General features: G+C 45.6%; 3 protein-coding genes across 5 annotated transcripts; all 3 read right to left on the reverse strand.

Moving 5' to 3' along the window:
• Window positions 1-1,740: 1,740 nt before the first annotated feature.
• On the reverse strand, window positions 1,741-2,766 carry LOC110468524 (placenta-specific gene 8 protein-like). The gene is made up of 3 exons (XM_021526523.2): window positions 2,661-2,766; window positions 2,312-2,436; window positions 1,741-1,984 (listed from the first exon to the last, which is right to left on the reverse strand). Exons 1-3 carry the CDS (start codon window positions 2,764-2,766, stop codon window positions 1,877-1,879), a joined length of 339 nt encoding a protein of 112 aa, XP_021382198.1. The 3' UTR covers window positions 1,741-1,876.
• Window positions 2,767-6,733: 3,967 nt separating this feature from the next.
• On the reverse strand, window positions 6,734-9,929 carry LOC110468523 (placenta-specific gene 8 protein). Of its 2 annotated transcripts, XM_021526522.2 has the most exons (5): window positions 9,863-9,929; window positions 8,135-8,254; window positions 7,861-7,985; window positions 7,146-7,249; window positions 6,734-6,886 (listed from the first exon to the last, which is right to left on the reverse strand). In XM_021526522.2, coding segments are annotated over exons 2-5 (336 nt in total). In that variant the 5' UTR covers window positions 8,241-8,254; window positions 9,863-9,929; the 3' UTR covers window positions 6,734-6,885. The 2 variants fall into 2 exon arrangements, with proteins under 2 accessions (XP_021382197.1, XP_031360481.1); XM_031504621.1 differs by lacking the exon at window positions 6,734-6,886 and having other exon boundaries at window positions 7,142-7,249.
• A 1,463-nt stretch (window positions 9,930-11,392) lies between these two features.
• COQ2 (coenzyme Q2, polyprenyltransferase) lies at window positions 11,393-26,707 on the reverse strand. 2 transcript variants are annotated; one of them, XR_004148236.2, is made up of 8 exons: window positions 26,482-26,707; window positions 26,230-26,396; window positions 23,753-23,874; window positions 23,436-23,521; window positions 21,949-22,082; window positions 21,306-21,494; window positions 18,767-18,957; window positions 11,393-12,657 (listed from the first exon to the last, which is right to left on the reverse strand). XR_004148236.2 is itself a non-coding variant. In XM_021526512.3 (7 exons), the coding sequence occupies exons 1-7, from the start codon at window positions 26,705-26,707 to the stop codon at window positions 18,844-18,846; spliced, it is 1,038 nt and encodes a 345-aa protein (XP_021382187.2). In that variant the 3' UTR covers window positions 18,440-18,843. The 2 variants fall into 2 exon arrangements, 1 of the variants encoding a protein (XP_021382187.2); XM_021526512.3 differs by lacking the exon at window positions 11,393-12,657 and having other exon boundaries at window positions 18,440-18,957.
• Between the last annotated feature and the right edge of the window lie 779 nt (window positions 26,708-27,486).

Here is a 27,486-nt window from a genome sequence, read left to right on the forward strand (position 1 = left end):
ACAACACATAAACCCTGAGATGTTAAACACACCTTATCATTCAGTCCTTCCAAGCAGTCCTTCCAATATTCTGTTTAAATATTAAATCTGGCAGAACGTCACCACCAGCTGTCCATTAACTGAAATAAAAGGTGAAATCTGCACAGCAGCAACCCCAGCCAAGGTGTGTCCCGAGCTGTGACCCTTTTTAGTTTGGAGTTGAATGAAGCTCTGAGCTTTCGCTTCAGCACTGAGAGGCAATGTTTAAAAACCAGATAAAATTTTATTACAAGGAGAAGAATACACATCTGTTGAAAGACTCAAGGTGATGAATCTCAAAGAAGGGATGTAGACATTGAATCTAATGTTGATCAACATGATGCTCACCAGGAATGCTCTGGAGCTGCAGATCAGGCTGGCATGATACTGTGCAGTATTTCCAGCTTGGGGTCAAACCTCTCAGGAGTCATTTGGTCTGTCTCATTAACCCTGGAAATAACATGATGGGCCTTTCCCTTGTAAAGTTTAACATTCCCATAACGAATAACTTAAACTATGCCCCAGAAAAGTACCAGTTAAATCACTGTGATGTTAACATCACATATTTTACTTGAGTGGGAGATTTCCTAAAAAGTTCCCTGCTGCTCAGAGCAAGCTGCATTTTACTGATGTGTTCCAACCTCCTGAATTTAGGTTTAGAGCTATAATCCTTCACAGCCTTGCTTTGAAAGCAGAGGCGCTTTCTCCTTCTTCTCTGTGCCCAAATTTGTGTGCACACACACGTACACACCATCAGCATGGCACAGCCTCACCCCTTCACACCAGGGGCAAGTGCAGCAGGAGTTGTGATGGTGAAAACAGGCAAGTAGAAAAGGTGTTTTTGAATAAATTCTCATCCTGTCCTGCAGGCAGCAGCTCAGAAGCACAGATATGACAAAGCCTCCAGGCCCTCTGCAACCCTCTCTGGGCAAAACCCCACCTTTCTCTGTTCAAAGCAATAAACTTTAAACCAGTCTGAGCCAGAGCAACCCCAGTCCCAATTTACCTCTTCCTTGGTTGTCACCATGGTAGACAATGTATAAACCTTTGCACCCCCAAGTCCCAGCTCTTCCACTATAGCATATTACAGCCACAAGCTGCAGGGGCCTGACCCACAGAGAAGCCACTCCCATGTGATAGTTTCTTCACAATGTTTATGTGGGGAAAGCAGAGTGACTGGGAATCCACAGCATCACCATCGCTCCCTACTTGTGTCTTGGTGCTGAGGACAGTCCAGGCATCCATAGGGATGGGCTCAGTGCTCTTGGGCCTCTCTGAGCAGTGGGCAATGCTGTCACCAGCTCTGCACATTGCTGGTGTCCACAGAGACATTGTTCCCGTAGCAGACTTGACTTTTGTTTTATCTTCTCACTGAATAGTCAGACATTTTTGTGGTCTGACCTCATTCCGGTGTGGGTGTGCAAAAGTATGCCTCATTTACCCAATAACCTTATCATGCCTCTGGCCACGCAGCCTAGCAAAGTACAGCACTGGTTCTGATGCTGCAGAAAGACACAGAGACAGAAGTAACAGCACACAGGCAGAAGACAGGCAGTGCTTTTATTGCTGGCTTTACCCCGGGAAAGGGGATCGAGCACAGTGAAGGCACACTCCTCATGGTGCAGATCCCAAGATCCAGGGCAGCAGCAGCTCCTGTCGGCAGCAGCTTCACAGGGAGCACTGAAGATGGCAACATCTGCAATGGGACAGGAGAGCAGGATCACCCTTTGCTCAGCCATTACTGCTCCAGCACTGCTGCAATTCTGCATCTGGAGTCAGGTGTCGGAGGAAAGGGAGACCCCGGGAAGCCACTGGGTGCTGTGCAGCAGTGAGACAAAGCAGCGCCAGCACCCCCAGCTTACCAAAATATGCCCATTGCCCTCCTCCGGTTGATGTCTCTCTTCAGCTGGCAGAGTGCACACGGGCCGCACCACCAGATGGAGCAAAAGTCTTGTAGGATGGAGCCCTGCGGAGCGAGGGATAGTGCATGAAAAACCCCTTCCCACACCAAACGTTAAGCCTGTCAGCCTTTCTATTTTACATCGTCAGCACCCCGTGACATCTCACCCGGCCCTGCAGCATCCTGCTGCTCATACCCAGCAAGGACTGGGATGAAGCAGTGGGTGCTGGGGTCACCTCCAGCTCACGGTGGCGAGGCAGACGTGTCCCAGCTGGGATGCTCATGCAATACCTCTGCCCTTCCCCTTGGGCACGCCTTTCTCCTCCCCTGAGCCCCCAGCACCCATCGCCCATCCCGCGGCTGCTGTCGCTGCTGGGACAGCCGGGCACTCACCGGGATGTTGTATCTGGTGCGGTACAGGGTCCTCATGGCCACGCTGGAGCCACACAGGCAGCACTCGTTCATGTCTCCAGCCACTTGGCACGCCAGGCAGGGGAAGCAGAACGTCCCACAGAGACCTGGGGACAGTGAGACGTGGGCTCGGCTGAGGGGTGCAAATAGGGAGGAAAGAGGGAAAAGCCAGCCGAGAGCTGTGGATCTGGACATCAGGGAAGAGTTGACCTGCCTCCGGTACCCATGGGAGCGGGGTTTGCAGCAGGGGTAACGCTGCAGGAGGAGCAGGGTAAAACACCACGAAAACATCACGAGGAGCAGTAGGAATGAAGGCTGCCTATGTACTCACAGACACCACAGTCGGCGCAGCAGTCCAGCAGCTCTGTTTGCCACTCTCCCGGCTGCTGGGCAGCTGCAAACTGGGATTGGACCGTAATCACAGTTTGAGAGGCCATTGCCAGCACGGGCTCAGGTCCCTCCAGGAAGTCTGTGGTCTGGAAAGAAAAGCCATCAGAGGAAGATGCTGCGGGTGTTTCTGAAGTGGGCATCCTGCTCAGGCTGCTGCATTCAGAGAGAATTCCCTGGGGAGTCCCCACTGCCAGGGTAATGTCACCCTCACCACAAAGTGGGGGGCACAGCTCTGCCAGAAGCTGCCACTACCCTCTGAAGCGAAGCCCTCCCCAAAACCAGTCTCTGACCAAAGGCAGCAGCACATCATCCCTATGCAAGTAAAACGCCTCTGTGAAAACAGAGGTTCTCCTGCTTCAGAACTGCAGTGTTTCAACACTTCAAAATAGTCTTTTCAACTCCAAGTCATCTTTCATCATTGTCTGCGTAAAATCAGATAAAAATATCTGTGTAAAATTGTCTGCATAAAATTGTCTGCATTTTGGGCTGTTTGTTTGTTTGTTTGTTTTATTTATGATCACAGTCTCCCAAAGTTACTACTGCTTAGTTCTAGCCTCCCCAAGCTCTCAGGAGTCACCTTAATCTTTGCTTTGTTCTGTGAGAATCTCAGCCTGTTTGCTTCCCCATTTCCCTTCCTTCTTCACTTGCCTTCTTAGTGTGCTTCAAGACAGTGGGTTTTCCTTGTTTCTTTCCATCACCCTAAGCCCTGCCATCAGTTCCTCTCTCTCCTCTACTTAACTGTCTGTGCCAACAGCTCATCCTCTTCTTCCTCAGTCTTGTGGGGTCACCATGGCCTGTGGAGTTCCTCTCCATCCCATCCTTCCTCAGCATTGTTTGAGAGTAGGAAAGCTCCTGCTCCACAGTACCATCCCCAAAATCACCTGACCAATGTAACAACTCCACCTACACATCCACCAGTGGCCCCTTCCCTTCCTGACACCCCTGCAAGGCACAGCACCAGCTTCTGCCACTCTCACTTTTTGTTTTGGAGCTTTTGTTAAAACAAACAAACAAAAAAATAGAGGATTCTCCTACAGGAGAACTCCCATGCAGACACACGCTCTGGCTTTTGCCCAAGCTCAGCACCAATTTGTTAAGTACCCTAAGAGGATTGTTTTCACACCAGAATTGCACAGTTACACAAAATTAAGTATTAAAAAACACAAGAAATGGGGTGGAACAATTACTATGCCCAGCACTCAAAGCTCATTACCCACGTCAGAGTGGCACCAGCTGTGGCATTGCATTTGTACTGACTAATGCCAACAGCTGGCAAAGGGTTGATGGCTGTGCTGGAAGCTCCTGTGACTCCCCAGCATACAGACACATCCCAGTTATCAGAAACAGCCTGTTGCTGTAGGATGAGCCCTTGTTCCTGGCAGTCCCAGGAAGAGGAAAGAGATTGTTGAATTATGGTGTAAGAGGGAAGAAAGCTGGTAAAATTCTCCACATGGCTTGCTCCTGACTTTTTGCAGCTTTCTGTAGGCAGTGGAAGCATGGCTGGGCTGTCCTTATCTGAGATACCTGTGAGTGCAGCAGGGGACACTGCACCCATCATCCCTCTCCAGACACCTTCTGGCCCTGCCTTGGCCAGCTGTCCCTGTTTGTTCATCCACGAGATCCCAGGTAATTCCCACTACCTCTGCAGCCAGTGTAACACCTCCTGGCATGCCAAAACAGCAGCCCCTTCAGGAAGCCTTGGCACATGGTGATTTAAGAAGCAAGAACCAGGAGGGGCAGGGAAGGAGACAGACCATGGACAGGCTGTGCAGTGGTAAGCCCAGCATGGGGCTCCCCTGCAGCAACAAGGATGTCCAGCAGCAGGCAGGACCACAGGGACCATAGGGAGAAGTGTGCACAGGAGCAGCAGCAGCGAGAGAAATTTTAGTGGCAGGATCCCTCCAGTCAGGCTTCCCCTTCACCTCCCCAGGTAGGAGCACACCACATCCCTGCACAGATGGTGGCTGCAGTGTGGAGCAGGCAGCAGCCTGGAGAAGCCTCTGCCACAAACTCACCTACTAAGAGATGGCCCAGGCCCAGCACACCAAATGTATCACAATTTCACAATTCACACCCCCTGGCATCACCAGCCATGCTGGAATGACTGAAGGGGACAAAAGGATCCTGAGGCTCATGCAGTTACATTTCACCAACAGCCAGAGTCATAAAGCTGTATCTATAGGCACTGTATGTGCACAAATACAGTGCACTATATGAGCAACACAGTACAAAAACTGCTGTCCTCTACCTCTGTTCCCACATTTGTCAAGATGCCATCAGCAGCACCCACCATGCTGTGGTTAACCCTGAAGCAGCTTTCCAGGTAGAAAACCTCACCTTTTCTTCCAGCCCTTCCCCTTGCCCAGCATCACCACTTCAGCCACAAGCAGCTCCGTGCCACAACCAAAGCAAAGCCATGCCATACGTACTTTCCAAGCTGTCCTTGTCCCAGCAGACACTCACACCCTCTTAACACCTTGTCCTTTTCCTGGTTCTCATGCTTTATATGTGCTCTGCCAAACGACCTCTCCTCCCTCTGACTAATAGAGCAAATGGTAGCTTAGGTGCAGCTTTGTACAGTGGCAGCTTCCCTGCTGCATTCCTGCTGCCAGCCCTCGCCTTTCCCCACCCAGGCGTTCTCCAGGCCCAGAGCCCTGGTGGAAGAGGTTTCGAGAGAAGGGCAGTTTGTTTCCAGGCTCCTGTCCTGCCCTATGTGCTGCAGGAGGTGCAGCACCTTTCCTTTGTCAAACCTGAGCATCTGCAAGAACTGCCTGTAACTGCACTGGGTGACATGGGGGCGGCCTCTCTCAGGCTAAAAGTGCATTTTTCTGCATTGCCAGACATCATCCATAGGACCATCTAAGCCATCTGAGTTTAAGCAGTTGGGAGTACCGTCACACCCACCCACCCCTCAGCATGGACAGAGCCACTACTTGCCCTTAAAAAAATCTGTGGTAAAGGTGAAGACAGAGTGGGGACAAAAAAACAATCATATTTTCCTTAAAGAATGAAGCTTGGAGATATTTGCAGGGATCAAAAGTCCTTTAGCATTTCTCTTGAGAGTGATGGAGAGAGAGTGGATGCAACCTCCACCTTCTAGAGGGGAATGCAGACAGATGGGCTGTGTAATGCCATGCAGGAAGATGACACTGTTTGTACCTGGAGGACACATATAACCCATGACCCAGCCAGGTGGCTGTCCAGGGCTGTTGGTCAGTGAACCTGAAATGAGCAGGGTCTATGTTGTAGCTTCTTCCAGTAGCCGAAGGGGGAGAAAGCATGCAGAGTCTGTCCCTGGAGTCCCCGTGGCACACTGGTAGCCAGAGGTGAGGAGATGTCCAGTCTGTATCTGCAGTCCCAGCAGACCATCCTCTCTCCTTTCCTCCTGGCACACTGGTAGCTGCAGGGTGGGGGGGATGTGCAGAGTCTCTTGCCGAGGTCCAGCAGCAGCTATCCCTCTCCTTCCCTCCTGGTAACACCAGGAAGAGTGTCTCTTTTCCTTGTGCCTACTTCCCACAGCCCAGTCCAGTCTGGTCCTCTGCAGGTTATGGTGACAGGTCAAACACAGACTAGGGATGGGGTTCCCTTTTCCCCAACCAGCACACCTATCCTGCCCCCTCCACTGTGCCCATCTTTTCCATTTAGGGGTGTTTTCATCCCCAAAACCCCCTCCCATGATTCCACTGGTCTCCCTATTTTGCATCCCAGTCCTAGAAAGGTAGTGAGGGTGGGGCGGTAGGTGATTCCCAGGAGCAATTAGCTAATTAACATTTCAGTGTCAGTACTTAGTTCGAGCCAAGTGTCCCAGCCAGGCTGTTTTGTTCATAACAAACCCTTTCTGAATTAGGGGCTCCATGGCATCAGCTCATCTTGGTGTTGAAGAGATATGGACCCTGAGCGTTAATTCCTCTTCACCTGCACTAAAAACCTGGCTGGGTTGTGAGTTTTCTGTGTTATCTGGAGCAGGAGAAGGATGGGTGCTCTCAGGTGGTGCACAAGTGACATACACAGAGGTAGGAAGACAAACTCAAAACTTTATTTCTGCAGTTAAGTACAGAAAATCAAATGCAATCAAGGCAAGCTCCACATGGTGCATTTCCCAGCAAGTCAAAGCATCGGCGGCTCCTGCTTGCAGCAGCTCCAAGAACGCAGCGAGGATGGCAGCATCTGCAACAGGATGGAAGAGGAGTGTCAGGACTGAGCTGTGCCTCACCACACTGTGTATCACCCCAGTCCTCCCCCCCTCCACAAGGTCCCCAGTGACATTTCGCTTCAGGACAGGTCACTCTGGTCAACTGTCCATGGTCATTTGCCCACTGCAGCAAACTTGGTCTGGTGTCGACATGTCGGCAGGAGAGGCTCTGGGAAGTCACCTGGCTGTGTGTGATGGCAGCTTTATGGACCAGCACCAGCACCCCCAGCTTACCAGAATATGCCAAGCTCCCTCCTGCGGTTGATGTCTCTCTTCATTTGGCAAACAGAGCACACGGTGCACCACAGGGTGACACAGTAGTCAGAGCAAATGGACCCCTGTTAGGGAGAAACTGGTTAGGGACAGAGGCTTCCCAGAGACCATGTTTCAGCCAAGAAAATGTTAATCACATTCTAGGTCAAGTGCTCTTTTTTTTCTCAGCAGGCTGCAGCATCCAGAGTAGAAAACATTGAAACCCTAGGCTGGCAAACCACAGGCACCATGGAAAGAAAGGAAGGAGCCCTTTGTGCAGACTGCAGATAGCTAGTTATCTTTTGACTTCTGAGGTTCAGACTGGGAAGAAAAATGCTCACAGGAACACACAATGTGGGCAAAGTGAACTTGGGACCCTATGGTTTTGCCCTTGGGATGCCAGCAACCACCTCCTCTGCAGGAAGAAACACCCTCACGTATGCACTGTCCACCCTTCTCCCAAACCTGATTATGGATCTTTATCCGAGTGGCCAGCTTCACCTATTCTTTATTCAGCCCACAGTTATCTCAAGTCTTTCCCATCATTCAAAGCTCAAAGAAAGAAGCAGCAGCTGAGGTAGATACGAATGGGAAGAAAAGGGGAAGTGGAAATCACTTCTGTCCTGAGCCCCTCCCTTAAGAGGGGCCTTGGGGCAGCCTGCCTTTCAGCAGGGTGATGGGGAGGCGCAGCACTCACCGGGATGTTGTATCTGGTGCGGTACAGGGTCCTCATGGCCACGCTGGTCCCACACAGGCAGCACTCGTTCATGTCCCCAGCCACTTGGCACGCCAGGCAGGGGAAGCAGAACATCCCACAGCAGCCTGGCGGGGGAAGAAACACAGCATTGGCTGAGGCTCTGCCAGCCCACCTGCAACCACTGGAGCAGCTGGGAGAGCCAGGCTGTCTGGCTGCACAGTGGCACCACCAAGCCAAGCAGCAGGGGCAGGGAAAGTGTGTCCTGGGCACTCACAGACACCACAGTCAGAGCAGCAGTCCATCAGGCCTGTTTGCCACGTGCATCTTGAGACAGAGGACACGTACTGAGGCTGGATCGTCACAACAGTTGGGACAGCCATTCCCAGCTCCTCTTCTGAAAGAGACAGGAAACAGGACACTCAGTGAAAAAACTGATTATCAGTGGGAACTGAACCTCCAACCAAACTGCTGGCTAACACCCTTCAGCAGGCCACCTTTTGCCCAGCTCCCCAGCTGCCACTGGAGGTGATAGAGCATAATCATATCTTACATTTCTATCTGTTCAAGGTTTTTGCTTTATCTGACATTTTATCCAGCCTTCAAAACAGCATCAGGCCACCGATCTTCCCCACTCCACTCCATAAAGGCTTTGCTAGTACTTAGGTATGGCTCATTTTCCTTGTGCTGAGCTGGGCTGGGCAGTGAGCCCAGGCTAAAGGGAGTGACTCGGGCATTCCAGTTGTTGGACTTGGTGTATTTTACACAAGATGGATTTAGCATGGGCACAGAGCATGTGGGAAACACCTGCGGACCCATTTCCTCATAACAAAGCCAGGCTACACACAAGATAGCATAGAAAACTCGTATCTCTGGTTTCTTGACGTAGGGAGCCAGAAAGGAAGAAAATCAATGTCCAAAGTCTGAAACAATCTTCTTGCCTTTCTGTGGTTAAGCGAGCAAGTAAACCTTGAAAACCAGTAAGCCTCAGGTCTAAAATAATAATAATGATGATGATGATAATAGTAAGAATAGCAACAAGAACAATTCCTTTCTGCTTCTAATTCCCTAGCCAAGTAAAAAAGCATCGAGTATTTCTAGGTAACAATTCTAAGAAAGTCTGGGCTTGGGTGAGGTTCTCTGAGATAAGATAAACTGCCTGCTCACATTTGTTGAGCCTTCCTTTCTGTCAGTTGAGCTGGTTTATGTTATTTCTCAGAAACAGCAGTTCAATGAAGGCAGACCCATCCTACTGAGTGGTGAGCCTCCTCCTCCTCCTCCTCCTCCTCCTCCTCCTCCTCCTCCTCCTCTTGCTTCTGAGCTCAGAAGCCAGAATAGAAACTCAAATGAAGGAGTGATGCTGGGGGAGGGGAAGCACCTTCTTTCTCCATCCTTTGGGGTAACGTGTGATTCTCCAGAAATCCCACTCCTAGCTTCAGCTGGCAGCACACACCAGCCTCCAAGCCGGGCAGGGGTGCAGCTGGAGGTGGTATCAGGTGTGTGTCCACAGGGAAGTGTCTCTGCCCATCCACAGCTTCCCTCTGCCCACCAACACCAGTGCCATCCACACAAGTATTATTCACCTATTTTCTCCTCTCCTAGCCTCAAACAATAATGAAGAGTTTGAAGCATAGCTGCTCTTGCCACCAGCAGCACACCCCACTGAAGGGACAAGCAAGCACACAGAGAGACCAGGTATAAAAAGCAATCAATATCCAAGCTTCTAGTAGGGTAGCTCAGTTTAAACACAGAGTAAAGTACCAGTCGGATTCCTTCAGCACATTTATACAATTGTGTTAGCATCAGAAAGCAGTAAGCAAAGGTAAACTCTCCATAATCCAGCTTTTTAAAAGCGCCCCCCCACTTCCCCAAGTAGGATTTGCCAGATAGTTTGATTTATATTTTGTGCTAAGCAGGAACAAAAATAATCCCTACTTTGACACTATTATCCCACTCTTCCCAGGCTAACAAGTTACTAATATTTCCATACTTTTAGAGAACGAACCTGGTGAGCAGCTTTGGCCAGTGCAGACTTCCTCTCGCTGCACAAAGAGGCTCTGGCGAAGATGAAACTAAACTTACTCCCTCGGATGTTCTCATTGGCAGCCAGCAGTAAAAAAAATACAATGGGTGGGAAGTAACTTGAAGGGGGAGGTCAGGAGCTGTGCCCTGACCTACAGACTTTACACGTGCAGAACATAGTAATTTATTTTTCCTTTTCCCAGGATTAGTTTTTTGTTTTGTTTGGTTTTTTTTTTGTTTTTAATGTTTGCATGTTTATTGTCTTATTCCCTTAACTTTGCCCGCATGTTGTTGCTGCTCAGGGAAGAGCAGCTCTGAATAATGTACTTTCATTGGAACAGATATTTAGGTTTTCATTTCTTAGAAAATATGGGGACGATTTCCATAATAATTAGGCTGATTCCCTAAGAACTTGTCACAGACCATGTAGCCCAGCCACTACAGTAAAATTAACTGAGCAATTACCATACACACATAAATTTCATTTTTTAAAATACTAATATTACCGTTTCTACACTAACATGTCCCAAATACATAACCACTCATGCCCTGTGCAAGTCATGACAGTTTTGGATGTACTTCCAAATTTTGTGGAGAATCTGTGGCACCAGGACAGCACTTCTTGTTTCCCAACAGGATGCAGATAGCATGCAGAGATCCCAGAGAAGGTCTGGGTGGCTGTTTCTCAGGAGGAAGTCAAGTTCAACGCATCCCATGGGAAGTGCTGCTGATGATATTCCCTTCTCTCTCACCCTCATGAAGAATAGGGAAAGAAGTTTGGACTAAACTTCAATATGGCAGTTTTGTCAACAGGCTGGGATTTAGGGTGCTTTAAGTGAAGGCTTTTACCAGAAGTGCTGCTGAGAAAACAGGGAGCTGTGCCTTGAAATGCTTCCCTTGGCTTGCAGCAGCTCCAAAGTTTAACTGTGTCTGCCCCTGCTTTACAATGGGGCTGCCTGGCCACTCTCTGGCTGCATCATACACAATTGGTGTTCTTTGCAAGAACATTGCAATAGGCCATTGAAAACTGAGGTTTGCAAAAAATTGTAGATCAGCAGTTTTTCCCTAGAGAAGACATCCCACCAGCTGGCTGGATGAGGCTCATGGCCTAGGTGTCTGCTGGGGAGTAGGGAAACAAGAAGCTGAAATGCAGTCAGGTTTTTTAGGTGGTAAGAAGGAAAGGCTCCAGAGAGACCTCAGAGCATCTCCCAGTACCTAAAGGGAGCTACAAAAGAGCTGGAGAGGGACTTTTCACAAGGGCATGTAGTGACAGGGCAAGGGGGAATTGCTTTGAACTGGAGCAAGATAGGTTTAGTCTATATTACACAGAAATTCTTCACTGTTAGGATGGTGAGGCACTGGAACAGGTTGTCCAGCAAAGCTGTGGATGCCCCGTCCCTGGAAGTGTTCAAGGCCAGGTTGGATGGGGCTTTGAGTAATGTGGTCTAGTGGAAAGCATCCCTGCCCATAGCATGGGGCTTGAAACTAGACGATCTTTAAAGTCCCTTCCAAACCAAGTCATTCCATTTTTATTTTTAAGAAGACAATGGAAAAATTCCACTGAAATCAATACTCACAAATTAAACATATACTACAGTAAATGTAATAATGATGAAGATTCAGGAGCAGAGATTTTTAAAAAATCTCCCTTAACACCTTTTTCCTTTCTCTGCAAAGAACAAAGTACAGATTACACAGTAGACCACTGTATTTTATGGAGCAGCTACAACCAGAAACTCATTTATTCCAGTTTGGGCCACTCACATGTGTTATAAATGAAAATCTGTCCAGCCAAATTAAAATGAAAAAAATAAAATATTTATTTGCAATCAAATTCTACCTAGCCAGCCACAAGGAAAGAACAGAGCCAAGCCTGGGAATCGGCCCTGGGTGTGCAACAAGGAGTCAGCCTCAGCAGAGGTTTTCCTCTATGCCCACCCCTCCATCCTGGCACAAACGGGTTTTATAGGGAAAATTCCACCTGAGGCCAAGATTTCGGCCAGCAGTCTTTTCTTCCATTCAGAGTCCATAGGTTAATAAGATTTTCTTTTTTGGTGCTGAAGAAGAACAGTTCAGTGTCTGGGAGTTGTTGAATCCCTTGATGAAGTTTACGGAACGCTGCATTCACATGTATCTGCCTGAGAATTTCCATGATATCCATCTCAGGTCGTTTAGCGATGATCAGCGCCTGGGCTCCTGGCAAGCCACATCCTTTTACTTGTAAATCGGGTTCTAATATACACCAGGTCTCGACTTTGAGGGTGGGGGGACTCCTAATACAAACGTGTATACTCCAACAAATATTCAATATCACATATATCATACTAGAAATGGCACAAATTATATCTACTACACATAACACACGTAAATGTTTGAGCCTGTTCTCTGTACCACTTAAAACAAGTCCAACCTGCAACTTCAAACATGACCACAAATGAGCAAAGCTGCTTTCCCCAGCATGCTGCCTTGTGCTATTTACACAAACTAAGGTGTTTTCAGTGGTGAGAGGTGTGTTCATTCACAGAGGGTCCATGAATCCCATTGGTGTGCAGGTCAGGGTTCTCTCCAAAGCTCTGGTCCCACCAGTCCTTTCCAGAGACAGAGTAACAGTCTCAGGGTTTGTTTCAGACATGGAAAACGTCTTCTGCACAAGAAACTTCACCTTTTTTCTAGATGTCTCCACAGCTTCAATGGAAGAACATGTTACCCACAAACCTTGCTTCCTTCCCACAGCCTGAAATGGCTCAGGCAAAAGGGAAATTCCTGCAATGATAAAAGCTGCAGAAGAATGGAGCTGAGTAAGGCAAGGGAAAGTTTTTTCAGCCCTTAGAAATATAGCTGAGGGTCCAATGCATATCTCACCAACACAAGCCACTGCAGTTGGTACAAGCAGAGAGCTGCTTCCATGTCTGCACATCCTTCATCTCTCCCCTGCCAGGGATACTGCACACAGTGGAGAGGGTCTGCTTGGGTGGCTGATCAGACAGGAAATGATGCTATGGCTGGGAGTGTGCAGTGCCCTCTGGGCAAGGGGCCTGAACCCCTGTCCACAGGCACCCAAACATAAAGTCCAGCATACTGTGAAGAGCTCACAGCCAGGGCCAAAGGATAGCACCAGTTTCCCAGCAGGTCTTAGCCACAGCTGCTCAGACCTAAAAGTGGTTTCAAATCCCTCTGCAATGGCATGCTAGCGCTAGCAATGGTTTGTCACAGGATGTTTCACACGTCTTCTGCTTCCTGTGACTTGCTACCTTTCATGCTTTCAGTGGTGCCACTCTTTCTCCAGGTCACTCATTACAGGATAATGCCCTGTGGGAATCAAGCTTTACCTCAGAAGCTCACAAGGTAAAAAACAACTAAATAAAAAATCAACAAATAAACCCTCGTTATAAACAGGCCAGTCCAACTAACACATTTTGTGGTCTGCTGCTTCATTAACTGCCTAACTCAAAAACTCACTGAGTTGCACCTACACACAAGCAGAACTACTAGAAGGTGCAAGTGCAGATCTTCCTGTATCCATCCCCATCACCATAAAATGGTGGGAAGCAGGAGAACCTCAGCAGTTCAACTGCTCTTGGGTCAGCTCCAGAGACTTTCTGGAGTAAGCTGACCCATGGAAAATTTCCAGCTTGGACATGTGCTCTGTGCCTTTTCTATGGCAGTTTTATCCAAAGCTGACAGCTTCTTCCAGAGCAATGCAGGGTATGACAGATCTTCCATTCTGCTGTCCCCTGTGTGTCCCTGTTTTAACACCTGAGCAGGAGCTAAGTGAACAGCGACACAGGATGCACCACGAAGTTAATCCAGAATTAACCAAGGTATTGGACAGAAGGACTTCCAAAACAATTTGCAACAGTATTTGATGGGTGAAAAGTATTTTTTTTAATGTATTGATGTTACTTAGCAGAATAAGTTGTACTGTGGATTAGAAAGGGCCTTTACAACTTAATAATAATGATGTTTTTGAAGACAGATGAGAGAAGGTATTGAAAGAGTTCAACCAGGAGAGATGATGTGCAAGATGGGGAAGCTGTATGGCTCCATACCTGCTGCATGTTCATAACCCCAAGTCCTCTTTGGAGGAGAGCTTTGCTTCTCCATGTGTCTCATGACCCAACATTGTTCACCCTGATGGAAGAGTAGGTTATAACCTCTGATGGAAGCTCCCCAGCTGTTTTCTGACTTAATGTGGCATAAATAAGTCAGCACTGAACAGCTTGAATTCTTGAAGGCAATTTTTTGCCTCTCACTTCCCCTCCTGCCACTGATTTTTCAAGCAAAGCCCGAAGACAGCAGACACAGCACTCACTGCCTTTGCACCTGCCCCATGTGGATGGCTTCCCTGTGTGCATGTCCCAAGATCTCAGAGGACCCCTGGCAGCACAGCATCTCATGGCTGGGCTGAGACACGGGAAGGAGTGACAGAACACTTCCCCCATCTTACCCAGCACATGAGAAAAAACCCACTAGCAGTGGTCCTGCTGTGGAGAGTGCATTCATCAGATAAACACACAAGAAGGAAGAAACTCTGTAGGTGCCAGAGTCCTGCCTGGGGTTGAGCAATCAAAAGTTTATCACCCGCCACCTGGGAGAGGAGGCATGCACTGCACACCAGACCTTCTGCCTGCCCTTTACCTAGCCAAGAGCAACCTCAGCCCCACCAGTTCCAGGGACAATCTGTGCCTACACGGCCTTGGCTTTCTGCCCAGGGTTTTCCTCCCAGGGAGGAGGGAGGCAGGAAACTCCTACCCCTCATCTAACAGATACAGTCAAAGTAACGCTTAACTATGATCTGCCAAATCCTTCTTTTACTGCCTTGCTGCACCCACTGTGTAGCGTCATGAACGTGGAAGTGCAGGGGAAAAATGGATCATGCCAACTCTAAGCAAATAAATTCAAGGTGCCTTCCAGCAAATGCTTAAAAGCACAATAATAATGCATGTTACAGTGTACATGAAGTCTGTGTTTTCCTCCATTTTCCTCTCAAGTACTTTTATTTTCATTTATATATATTCCCTGAAAAAGTGAGTAATAGCACGACAGAATTCGGGGGAAATAAGCTCTGATGGAGCTGAAAAGCACACAGGTTTTTCTACTAAGCAGCCACCTAAGTGGTGTGGTTTCCCAATGTTGAAGTGAACACTGAACAGTGGTTTCACCAGTGTTGAAGTTTCTTCCCAAAGCAGTCCCCTGGTGTTATGTATGTGCTGCTGCTTGCGAGGTTGAGCATTGAACAGCGATAACCTAAACAGAAAATTATTCCCCTCCAATATCAAATCACAGAAAAACATTTATGTTGGAAAATACCTCTAAGATCATTGAATCCAACCATTAATGCAGCACTGCAATGTTCACCACCATGTCCCCAGGTGCCACAACCTCACACCTTTTGAACACTTCCAGGGATGGTGATTCCACCATTTGCCTGGGCAGCCTGCTCCCATGTGTGACCACCATTTCAGCAAAGGGATTTATATCCAGTCTAAACCTCCCCTGGTGTAACTTGAGACTGTTTCCTCTCCTGTCACTTGTAACCTGGGAGACGAGACCACGTCCCACCTAGTCACAAGGTCCTTTCAGGGAGTTGTAGAAAGTGAGATAATTTACATTCAGAGCTGAACTCTCTGAACACTTTGACATCAGTGCAGGGAAAAAAATAAGGTCCTGTGGGATGGGCAGGGCACCACTTTCCCCAACTGCCCTTACAACCTGTTACAGGATTGGTTCTGTTCTTTACGCACTTGATAAAACTTATTTAATATTAGGTATATTTTATTTAATTTTGTATTAGGTGTATTTCCTTGTTACTATACCTGTCACAGACAAGAAGCTCTGCAATTTGGAGGAACTGTTTTGCAGGCACAAGAAGTCAGGAGTGGCTTTGGATTTTGTTTTCCATTACGATGGGAATTTCCACCCCAGAAATTACAGCTATATTGTTAGAAGCATTGAACTTGGCATAAACACTGTTCTTTTGTTGTTGGTTTTGGTTTTGTTTCTTTTAAGTGTATTGGGCCTCTTTTTGCTTTATTCAGACAAAATCATTTCTGTACAGCTGCCTGGAAGACATAGTTTTTGATGGTTTTTTTAAACACCACCATCCATCCAAAGAAAAATGCTGTAAAACCAATGAAACTTTTTTCCATTTCCTTTGTAATTCTGGTACTGCATCTAGCACACTGCATTAAAGTTTGCTCTGGCCTTCTGCCTCCATCACAAAATGCAGGGAGGCGTTGCAGGAAAAGCAACATCACCTCTTCAGTGTATCAGGAGCCTTCAGCTAGTACCTAAACTTCTCATTATCCATGGCCAGCTAAGATGCACATTTTTTCTCGGCAGCTTTCTTTTGAAGCTCAGAGCCTCTCCTGGAATTTGCACTGTGAAGTGTTTAGCAATCAATTAATGGCCCTCTCCTAGCTTTTGCCAAAGTGGAAGTAGAAAAGGAGTGCCTTTTTTTACCAAGTCATGTCACCAATGGCTGGCGAGATGCCCGACCTACTGTCACCATGGTGTTTGCCAGTCTCCCTGGCAGCCAGGTCTGCTGCACAGACACTCCAGGTGTTTGCACAGCACAGCTCCTGCAGCATGAACTCGGGAATACAGGGAGGGAAAACCCTGACCCCTCCCATTAACAGCACTGTATTTACCAAGAAATACTAATAGCAGAACCCAGGCAGAGTCTGCCTTGGCTGACCTTCCTCTGATGAGTCTTCTCCCTGGGAAAGGACAGTGTGAGAACTCCCGTGTGCCACTGTAGGAAACAGGCTTCTAAGGCAAAGATCCAGCCACCCTGCAGGTTTCCAATGCCTGACAACCTCTCCCTTTATCCCTGCAGGAGTAGCACCCTTACCTCTACAGGGCTAATCCTGGACAAAGAGCTGGTGTTGCTTTGATACACCCTTCTACAAAGCGCAACACACAGGCAAGGGTTTCTGTTTCCCTGAGCAACTGGCAGTGATTTAGTTTGCCAGTGTTAGGGACATTTGACCTTTCTGCTGCCGGAAAAAAGCATTTGTCATCTCAACATCCTGTGGAAATACTTGGAAAAGGAGGTGAGGGAGAAAGGCAATGATAGTGGAGAAGAAACTTCCAGAGGATGTTGTTTTTGTTCTGCAAAAGCACACTAATAAAAAGCTGATGCTTAGAGACAGGAGTATTTGAAAACTTTTTAAGAAACTGTATCCAATTACAGCAGAGAGCATCTTAGTGAAGATTTGGAATAGAACACCTTGGAAATGAAGGGAGGAGATGTACATATATATGCCAATAGATGCAAACAGGAAGGTTTTAGCCAGGAAGCAGCTCGGCCTTTATCTCTTTTGCACTTTAAAAATCATTCATTTCTGTGTATTAATCATGCTTGTGCAACTAACATCCTTGGCAGCCTTTACCTCTTCTGCACTTTCAAAATTATTTATTTCCTTGTGTTAATCATAAAATTTTCATGAATTTAATATCCTCAGTATTACAGCCTGGAACCTAAATCTTTCTGTTTTTCAGGCAATAAACCTAAAATACAGTTATGTCTTATCTGTGTAAAATGAAATTAAGATTAATTTGGACAACTCTCACAGAAAACATGAAGTGATTTTCAAGTTCTGGACATGAGGACTGTTTTGGAAACTTTAATTAATATTGTATTTAGCAAGATCTTTTTCCTCTTCTCATTTTAAGACAAACACTTGTGACAAGCAGTCATCAGACAACGGTCACCAGAAGGTTCAAAAGCATGACAAAATATGAGTTCTTCCCAAATCTGAGCTACTTAAAGATACTTTAGTATGTTAAAAGAGCAACCACCTCACTAAAGTAACATTACTGAAACTGATGCATACTAGTTACAAGACTTTTTAATTACTAGTAAATGGCTAATTAACAAAGTTCAACTTCAAGTTGGATGCATCAAATTCTCCCTCTACAAAATGCAGCTATGCCACAAAACTCATCAAAACCTTAAACTGCTTTTCTAAAACTTAATACTTTCTCCATCCCAGAAATACAAACCATATTTAAGAACAACTTCTGTGTAAGGGCCATTTAGTTAGCCTGCACTTGCTATATTTACAGTTTCTAGGCATTCTCCTAGAAACAAGTTTTTCCAGTAAGACAACAAATAAGACTGATAGGCATAAGTCTAAACAAGCAGAATTAAAAAAAAAAAAAAAAAAAAAAAAAGTGTCAACAGTTTGTGTGATGAATTTGCAGCCCAGGGTCAACCACTGCTCACACACACTTGGCAACAGCTCTGGACTACTCTATTTTTGTTTTCAATCCTTTGTGTTCAAAGCACTCTTGACAAACAAGCTCAGCTCACTTTGTGCAGGCAACTTTGCAGAAGCCTGTCCTTTTCACATGGAAAGCACCTGCTGCAGCAGTCGCAGCAAGAGCACAAAATCTTCTTAAATACTTCTCTACTGACTCCTTATTGTGGACCTCGCACACTCGGAGTCCTGATTTTTCCTAGACATCCCAGAAGAAAAACAGTTATTGCAACCCCTCCATGAAGCAAGCTCCAACACAAACTGAAAATTACCTTTGTAATAAATCAGACCATCAAGCATGTACAGCCAGATTTTATTTACATCCAGGAGTTATTCTGCATTTTTACCTGTGCTATCACTAACAGACATCTGCTTCATATAAAATCTTGGGTTCACAGTCTCCAGAAGCGAGACAGAAATTTGCTGCTACTACACAGGACCAGCACAGCTTTTAGGAGCTTCTGTGCAGACTGAAGTTATTCCCAGATAACCAAAACTTCCATTATAGAATTATCTCAATTGCATGATTTCAGAAACAAGAATGTTTCCACCAGCTTTTATAAATAAACAATATAAAGCAGCTATATTTATATTAAAAATGTTTTCCTTCTCATGATACTTACACTTCAGTTAGATTAAAATATCAGTATAGTGATTTCAACTATCTGTTCTCTGAAGACTCTTCTACATTTAAGTCTTTTCATTTCCACAGATTTCCAAGCACAATCCCTATGAAGAGCAGAATTCCTACAGTACGATTTGAAGCAAATTTTTTCCAACAATCTTCGGGCTTGTCTATGTCCAAAGTGTAAATCTGAAAAAGCACAGTATAACATTAGAGAATTATTATTCTACAGACTCATAAATAGCTGACACATCACAAAATTATCTGCAACTTAAAAAAATTATTCTTAATCTCTAAAGTCTACCCTCAACTCCACAAGAAACAGGAATACCCTGTTTAAATTTTTTTTTGCATAACTGGCATCTGTGTTTGACAGATTTTTTTCATCATACAGCAGAAAAGTCAAGGATCTCATATGAATAGGATTCCCAGACCATCTCAATGGAAGACTATATAAACAGCTCAGTTACTAGGTGTGTCTGGTTTGATATTTAAAAGTGCAAAAATATCTGAGCATGTAAGTCTCTGAGATTTTCCTCAGTAGGTTGCCACCTAATTCTTCAATGTAACTTACATACACATAAAAATTAATGCACTTTTTCATCTCTACTGCAAGGTGTTGTTCCATGTTTCAGTAAAGACATGGCACTGGAGAGCCAGAAGTGAACCAGAGCAAGTGCCAGGCCCTGCCTTGCCACACAGAACTGGTTTCAGTCCAGTTGCTCTTAGGCAAGTCCATGCAATTCCCTTCCAAACAAGGACCTGGACACCTACAATAGTAGCCAGAATCAAGGCCTGGCTTACCCACATGGCAACTGCCTGCTGTGAGTCAAAACTAAAAGTAAAAAAAAACCAAAACAAAAAAAAAAAAAAAAAAAAAAAAAACAACAAAAAAAAACCAGGAACCTGAGAAGGAGCCCCTAAAACCTCAAACTGCACTTCAGCCATTGAAAAAGTTAAAACAGAAAGTATTTGACTGAAAGAAGTGAAACTTTTCCCAAGAAGTCTGCTTCATTTGTGGTTGTAGAGAGAAATCAGGGCTGGGTCCTGGTCAAATAATCAAAAACACTCTTCACAAGCTTCTAAAATATGATGTGATACACACCCTTAAACCTGCCAGCTACTCAGACACTGGGAACTTGAAACACTGAAGTGGCAAATTAAACTAAACAGCAGCTAAGATATTCTTTCAGAAACACAAGGAAAGTAGATGATATTATTTTTTTATTGGCGCACCTCTTGAGAGGGATATAATTTCATGTCATCATGACACAAATTCCTCTGCCTCAGGCAAAAATTCAGTGAATCAAGGAACTCTTGGAAATCCTGGTCCTCAAGCATCTTACTCAGCTTTCTAAACTCAGTTAAAGACACAATCAGAAATCTTGAACAAGAAGATAAGCATAAAAATGTTTAAGCAGGACTAATATTAAAAGAATTCCTCAAAAAGCTACTCTGTGGTACACAGAACAGTTTGCTCTTGTGACTTTGGCAGTCCACACAATTGTGAATTCTCCATCATTTATACTCATTAATCTGCATCCTCACTTATAAAGATTCTTAAAAGTGGTTCCCATTCATGACAGAACTACAGCACAAAGGCTCTCTGACAATTCAAACTGTAAATGATTATGCATTGGATGTAGTATTCTTTCCCTCATACATTTCCAAGCACAGTCACTACAAAAACAGTGGCTGAGTGCCAGACTACATCACTACAAGGATTCTCTTACTCAGTGATATGTTTAATATCCATTACCTGCATGAGCTCCACCCATTAAAATGCAACATTACAATCAATGTGCTTTCTAAAAAGTTCCACATTACCACAGATCTAACTGCTCAGACTAGCAATGGTTTTACTACTTGCAGCACACAATACTCTGCCATCACTTACCTATCAAGACCAGCAATTAATTTTTGAATAGACTGACTTGTCACTTACTACAACACTGTATAACACAGTTGGTAGGATTCAGAAAGAACAAGATAACAAGATCCTATCTGCATCCTTTACTGACAAAGTTATTCTTTCTATTATTCATAAAAATATCTAAACGAATGCAACTACAAGGCTGAACTGGATTGTTCTCTGCTTTTAAGAGAACTCTTTACAACTGTCAATTAACATAAAATTGTAAGGTCAACATCTGCTATTATGTGTGCCAGACACTGCAAGAACTGAATCAGAACAGTCAACACCAGAGTATTTTGCAGCACATGTCTATGTAGCAGCAGCTGCTGCTCGCAGTGAGGAGAAAATCCTTTCCTTGAGATTGCAGCTTAATGTGTGGCACTTCTGTTGGTTACAGACTGAAACACAGTGCTCCACTGTTTTTGGTCAGGACTGAAGGTCTCCTCAACCAAAAGGTCTGCAAAAGGTACTTCAGAAGACACAGCTTATTGTCAGAAGACTTTAGTTCTCTTTACAGGAACTGCTTTTCATGGGTAGCTCATGAATATATGTGTCTTGAAAAGCCCTCTGATTTCTTAGTAAGAATTTCCTCATGGAAAAAATATTAATAAATCCATCAAACCTGGTGTGCCAGGTGAGCCCCTACGGCAGCCACAGCCGAGTAATACGGGAAGGTTTGGTTGCAATTCATCCCTGCCACGCACAAACTCAGGAGCATGGCCAGGCTGAAGCCACTGAGCCACAGCTTTGTGTCTTCCTTGAACTGCAATGCAGTTGACTTCACACCAATCATGATGTCGTCCCTCTTATCCTGGAATGAAAAGGTGAATTACCACAAAATCCATAATCCAATGCCACTTCGTATGAAAAATAAAAATGGGGGATTTGCTTAAATTTTCAGTGCTTCTTACTAGGAAGCCAATTTAAGGGCAGCTGTAGGTCCCCACATTAAAATTTAAACTAGAAGGTTGGTCTTAGAGTTGTTTAGCAGCCAGGAGTTAATACCACTGCTGAAGTTATTTCCACAATGTAAAAGCGTAAGAGCACAAAGGGTACTTTCCATCTTTCCACCTGACTTGTAAAACCTTGGCAAACAGCAATAAAATATCGAAGGGCTGGGACTTCTTTGGTGCTGCTTCAGCTCAGCTGAGGGTGAAAAACTGCAAGAGGTTAGTTCTGCTGTTTGACAACAAATTTGTAAACAAAACACACAAACTTGTATCTGGAAAAACACAAGTATCTGGAAGGTTTCACTGTTACACTACCTGATGAGCATAAATGGTGTCGTACACCAGTGTCCACATGACTCCAGCAAAGTACAAGGGCAAACACACAGACCACTCACATGACCCTTTGATGGCAGACCAGCCAAGAAGGGCTCCCCAATTAAATGTAAATCCTAAAAACATTAAGAGAATAAAAAAATAGAAGTTACAAGAATGCCAGCAGCAATTAAATACAAGTTCAGAGTGTATCGTATCAGCAGCCTTTTGTATAATACCGACATTTCTATTTTTCTACCACTTATTTTCAGGCAGGTAATAAATATAAATAATTTGACATTAAATACTCTGGACATGCAAGAAAAAATACATATGCCACATATTTTTCCCTAATTTGAATTTGACTTCATTAGTGTAGGGAAACATTTGCACAGAACTATTCCAGAATACTTGAACAATGGGTCTGAAGGTAAAATGCTCAGGTGTCAGTGTAACAAAACATGTCAGCATAACTGGCTACAAAACAGTACACAGCAGCCAACTATGGTACTTCTAGCCTGAAAATGACAATTTTGGTTTAAAAACCCCTGAAGACAGATGGAATAGGAGAGCCAATATACACAGGTATATTTTAGTAGCTCAACCTAAAACATAAGCACCTTCAATATCTATTCAGGAGTTATTTTAGAAGCTGAAGACTGAAATGCTGTACAGACAAATCTGTATTTAAGAAGGGTTTTGAAATAACCCCAAAACGACAGCTCATTCTCAAATAACAAATGTTTATTTCCACCCTACTCTTCTACCTCCTATCACTGCATCAAAATAAGGAACTGATTTCTAACAACAAAAGAAAACCAACCCCAAAGCCACACATCAACTCCAATGCCTGTCATAAATTAAGAAGCTTGTGGCACAACAGAGCTTTATCTGTAAGGGATTTCTACTTTGATATAAAGTTTTAAAAAGTCAGATTGCTAAAACTCAAGTACTTGTTGGAGAATGGTTGCAGGAGAGGGATCATGGATCAATGGAACAGTTATTCATTGATACCTCTGTCTAAGACCCCAGAATCAGAAGCAGCCTGTGTCTGGCCTGGGAACAAAGCTTGGGAAACAGGCTCTGTGTCTAGGCCTGGGAAACTGTACAAGGTCTGTCTAGGCCTGGGAAATAGAACAAGGTCGGAATGAGATAATAAGGACAGGCATAGCCTTGAAGATATGCTCTGTCCTTGGAAGGCATGACTTAGCAATGAGAACTTGGCTTGGAGAACTTAGCTACAGCTGTAACCACCCATAGGAGAAGTAAAACAAAGACCTTTGTAAACTTGACCAATGAGAGCTGTTGCTGACTTTGCTTGTAGCAAACCCTATATAGACTGACAGGATTTTTGAATAAATGAAGCTTGCTTATCAATCATACTGATTGTGCTTGTCTTCCCTCCGCCTGCGCATCAAGTACTAATTTGTAAAACACCCCAAAAACTACATCTGAAGTTAAAAAAAGAGAAAAAAATCTTTCCATCTCACCCAAAACTAGCTGTGGCCAGTATGTTACTCTCTTCATCAGAGGGTAGGTGATCACAAGCAATAAAGAGGATGCTCCCAGAATGATACTGTGAAAAGTACCAAGAGGATTATTGTTTGCCAGGCTGAAGATCAGTAGACACAGTGCAGCATTGCAGAAGCTGTACACAGTACTGACCTAATTATTTTCCTTTCAATTACAGTTCCATGACTAATAAAATCCTCCCACTGACCCCAACACCTTTTCTACTCAAAATCTCTGTGCTTAACTCAGGACCCAGAACCAGACTTTAAAATCCAAAAGATAACTTATACATCACCTGTAGTAATTCAGACACAGAAGCACACAGAGTGCCAGGCTGAGCTGTCCCCCGAGAAAAACCAAGGACTGGAAAGTGGAGATATCTCCAGCTGCCAGGGGTCTGCTTGCTGTCCTTGCAACCTAAAAAAGGGAAATAATATTACTACCAGGTACATCTGTAACTGATAGGCAATTTACAATATTTGTTTCCTATTTTCTAAAGAGAAATGAAAAGGCCCTAATTCTGTTGTTTGCTTTTGTTTCTCTCTAACGGCATTTTCAGAATTCAGTCTCACTGATGTGGAGTTAATAGCTGTGAAAAGACATTTAATCCCAACTGGGATACAGTGGAGTTTAGGAACTCTTGTCTGGAACAAGAAATCATACAAGTTAAACTGAAGAAAGAAACAAGTATCAGAAAAAAAGTTAAAATAAATGAATGGTGAGTTACTTGCCAAAGGTGAGCAACACCAAAAAAACTCCAAATGACTGAATTTCACCTCAACATGAGGAAGAACTTATCTACATTGAGAGTGGAAGAGCACTGGAAGAGGCTGCCCAGGGAAGTTATGGAGTCTCCCTCTCTGGAGACATTCCAAACCCCAGCTGAACTGTGTCACTGGCTCCAGGTGACCCTGCCTTGGTAGGGGCTGAACTGGATGATCTCCAGAGATGCCTTTCAACCCTAACAATTCCATTAAATTGTTAATGTTGATGAAAATGGTGTCAAGTCTATTCAAGAGGTTCAAAAGCCAACTTTTTACAAAATATTCTGTACATAAAAAGTATCTTGCCTATGCTTGAATAATGTGAATTTAAATAAACTCTTTTAGCTTGTTCTCCCCACTGCCATCAGGTTATTCTGCTTTTCAGCAGTAAACATGCACTTAACATACCTATGACCATTTTCACTACACAGTGCAACTAAACACGGGATGTTTCACTTAAAGAAAATATGACTCAAATAATCAGTAACACAAAATCTAAACCCCAAACCACCATCACCTACACCTGTTGTTGTCTTGGCTTCTATGGCACTTGTGTTGAAGGTGGCCTTTTAAGGTACCCCAGGAAAAGCTGTGAAGGCAATTTTTAAAACTTTCCATCTGACCACATCACATAATACATAAATTAAATCATTATATTGAAAGTCCCTCTTATCACATCCTGACATCAAATCTGTTTAGCATACATAGTTGTTAACACCTTCCAAAACCTAAACCATCCAAAGCTGCCATAAACCACACCCTGATTCCCCACCTTCGCAACAGCACAAATACAAGTGCCATACTAAGAACTTCAGATACTGGATTGGCTCATTATTCTGTGTCTTGTAGGGCCGAAACCCAAACTCCAAAACCACAGGAACAATACAGGGACAAAAAACAGAAGCAAACAGTGACACATAACCAGGATGTTCCCCTCCAAGCCTGCACCTGTGCATGTTTCAGAATCTCACACTGGGCACTGCCTTATGGTTATTTCCGTCTTCTGAACAAATGGGAGATAATAAATGAAAACATACAACATAATAGAAAAGGATTAGCTCAGGGTTGGGCATGATACCCTGAACAGCCAAAATTAACAATACAACAACAAAAAGAAACACTGCTTCTAAAATTAAGGAAAAAAAAAAGTTGTTCTTGGATAGATTGTCACTAACAAGTGTAGCAAAAATGTGTTAATTCTGTGGTGCAAAACAAGGTTGAGAAATAAACTTGTTCAAGTTCAACTGCCTACAGTCAACAACAGCATGTATTTTATCTTACACAGAGGTGAGTATTCTAGAAGACTTACTACACTCCCGGACAGAGAAATGTTATACGTAATAAAATACTTTCTACTATTTTTGGAGGAAATATAGACAAATTAATTGCATGCATCTCGGACAGAAACATGGAGGAATTCCTGAACCTGGAATCCTGCACTCAGCAAGGAATCACCGGCAATGTTCATGTACTTCAGTGCCTTCAGAAACCTTGGTGCTTGGCTGAGAAAAAACAGCATGTGTTAAGTGGAGTCCCCCTCCCTGAAGACATTCAAAACTCACTCGGATGCATTCCTGTGTAACCTGCTCTAGGTGAGTTGGCCTTGGCAGTGGGGCGGAACTAGATCATCTCCTGAGGTCCCTTCTAACCCTAAAAATTCTGTTGATTCTGTGACGATGGAGATGAATGGGCATATGCTTGGTTCTCTGAATCACAGAACGGCGTGGGTTGGACGGCGACCTTAAAGATCACCTCATTACAACCCTCGTATTGTGGGCAGGGACACTTTTCACTAGACAGATTACTCACAGCCTCATACAATCTGGCAGTGAACACTTCCAGCAACGGGCCACCTAAAACTTCTCTGAGTAACCTGTTCCAATGCCTCACCATCCTCAGGCTGAAGAATTTATTCCAAGTATCTAACCTAAACCTGCTCTTTCGGTGTGAAGCCATGCCCCCTTGCGCTGTTCGTGTAAGCAGCCTTGCCCCACGGGTCGGTCGCTACCTGTCTGTCATAGTCGCGGTCCCACATGTCATTGATGGTGCAGCCGGCCCCTCGCATGAGCACGGCTCCCACGCCGAACAGGGACAGCATGCGCCAGTCCGGCAGGCAGCCGGGCGCGGCCGCCAGCCCGATGCTCCAGGTACACGGCAGGTACAGCAGCCATGTCCCTGCGGGAGACAAAACCCGCGGGGGGCTCAGCGGGGATCGGGACCCCGGGGGGGCAGCGGCCCCGACCCTCCCCGCCGCGCTCACCGGCGGGCTGGTGCAGCCGCATCAGCCGCAGGTAGGGCTGCAGCGCGGCCGGCGCGGCGCGCACCAGCTCGGCCGCCGAGAAGCAGCGCGGCCCCGGGGGCGCGGCGGGGCGGCGGAGCAGCGGCGGCGGGGCGGCGGCGAGGGGCGGGCGGGTGGCGCGGAGCCCGAATGGGCCCCGGAGGCCGGGGCCGCCCCAGCACAGCCGCGCCAGCAGCGCCGCCGCCATCTTAGCGCCGCCCCGCCGCCGGCGGGACGCGGCTGTCGGCGCTGCGCATGCGCGGCGGCCTCAGGCGGGTTGGGCTGAGGCGGGGCGGGGTGTGGGGGCAGCGCGTTCTGGGTGAAATCCTCCGAAACTCAGCGTCGTCGTTCTTAACATTCGTGTCATCTCCAAGACCTTTCCCCACTGTAGATAATTAAAAAAAAAAAAAAAAAAAAGAAAAAAAAGAAAAAAAATCAGATTTCCCATGTGGCCTTTATATCTCCTCGCTCACTCGGTTGTCCCGCCGTCTGTGTGAGGGACCGAGATGCTGGGGCTCAATGACGGCAACAGCCAGCGAGCTCCTAAAGCCGTGTGCCTCGGCTGCCGAGCCGCAGGGGACGAGGAGAGGGCTTGGCGTGGTTTGGGGGACCTCAGACCTGCACTGGAGCAGCCCGGGCGGCCACAGCAAACCCACCTTCGCTTAGCAGCAGCGGAGGTATCCGGGCATCCCCACCTGAACCCATTGGACTTCATGTTTCAGGGGCTTCCCCCACCCCTGGTGGATCAAGACTGCGATCATCGCACATGAAAATTCAGTGCATCAATTAAGTCTTGTTGCTGGGTTCGCAGGTTATCTGCGCGGAAAAATTCACGGCACCAGAGGTTTATGTCCAAAATGGAGACAGAGAAGTCCCCTGACTTTACTCAAAAGAAAAAAAAAAAAAAATGGAGAGGCCAATGGGCATTGCTCTGGAGTCTCTCAAGTTTTTGAAGGACGTCCCTTTCTTTTAATCCTATTTCCCCGG

This window comes from Lonchura striata, chromosome 4, assembly GCF_046129695.1.
Source record: "Lonchura striata isolate bLonStr1 chromosome 4, bLonStr1.mat, whole genome shotgun sequence".
NCBI lineage: Eukaryota > Metazoa > Chordata > Aves > Passeriformes > Estrildidae > Lonchura > Lonchura striata.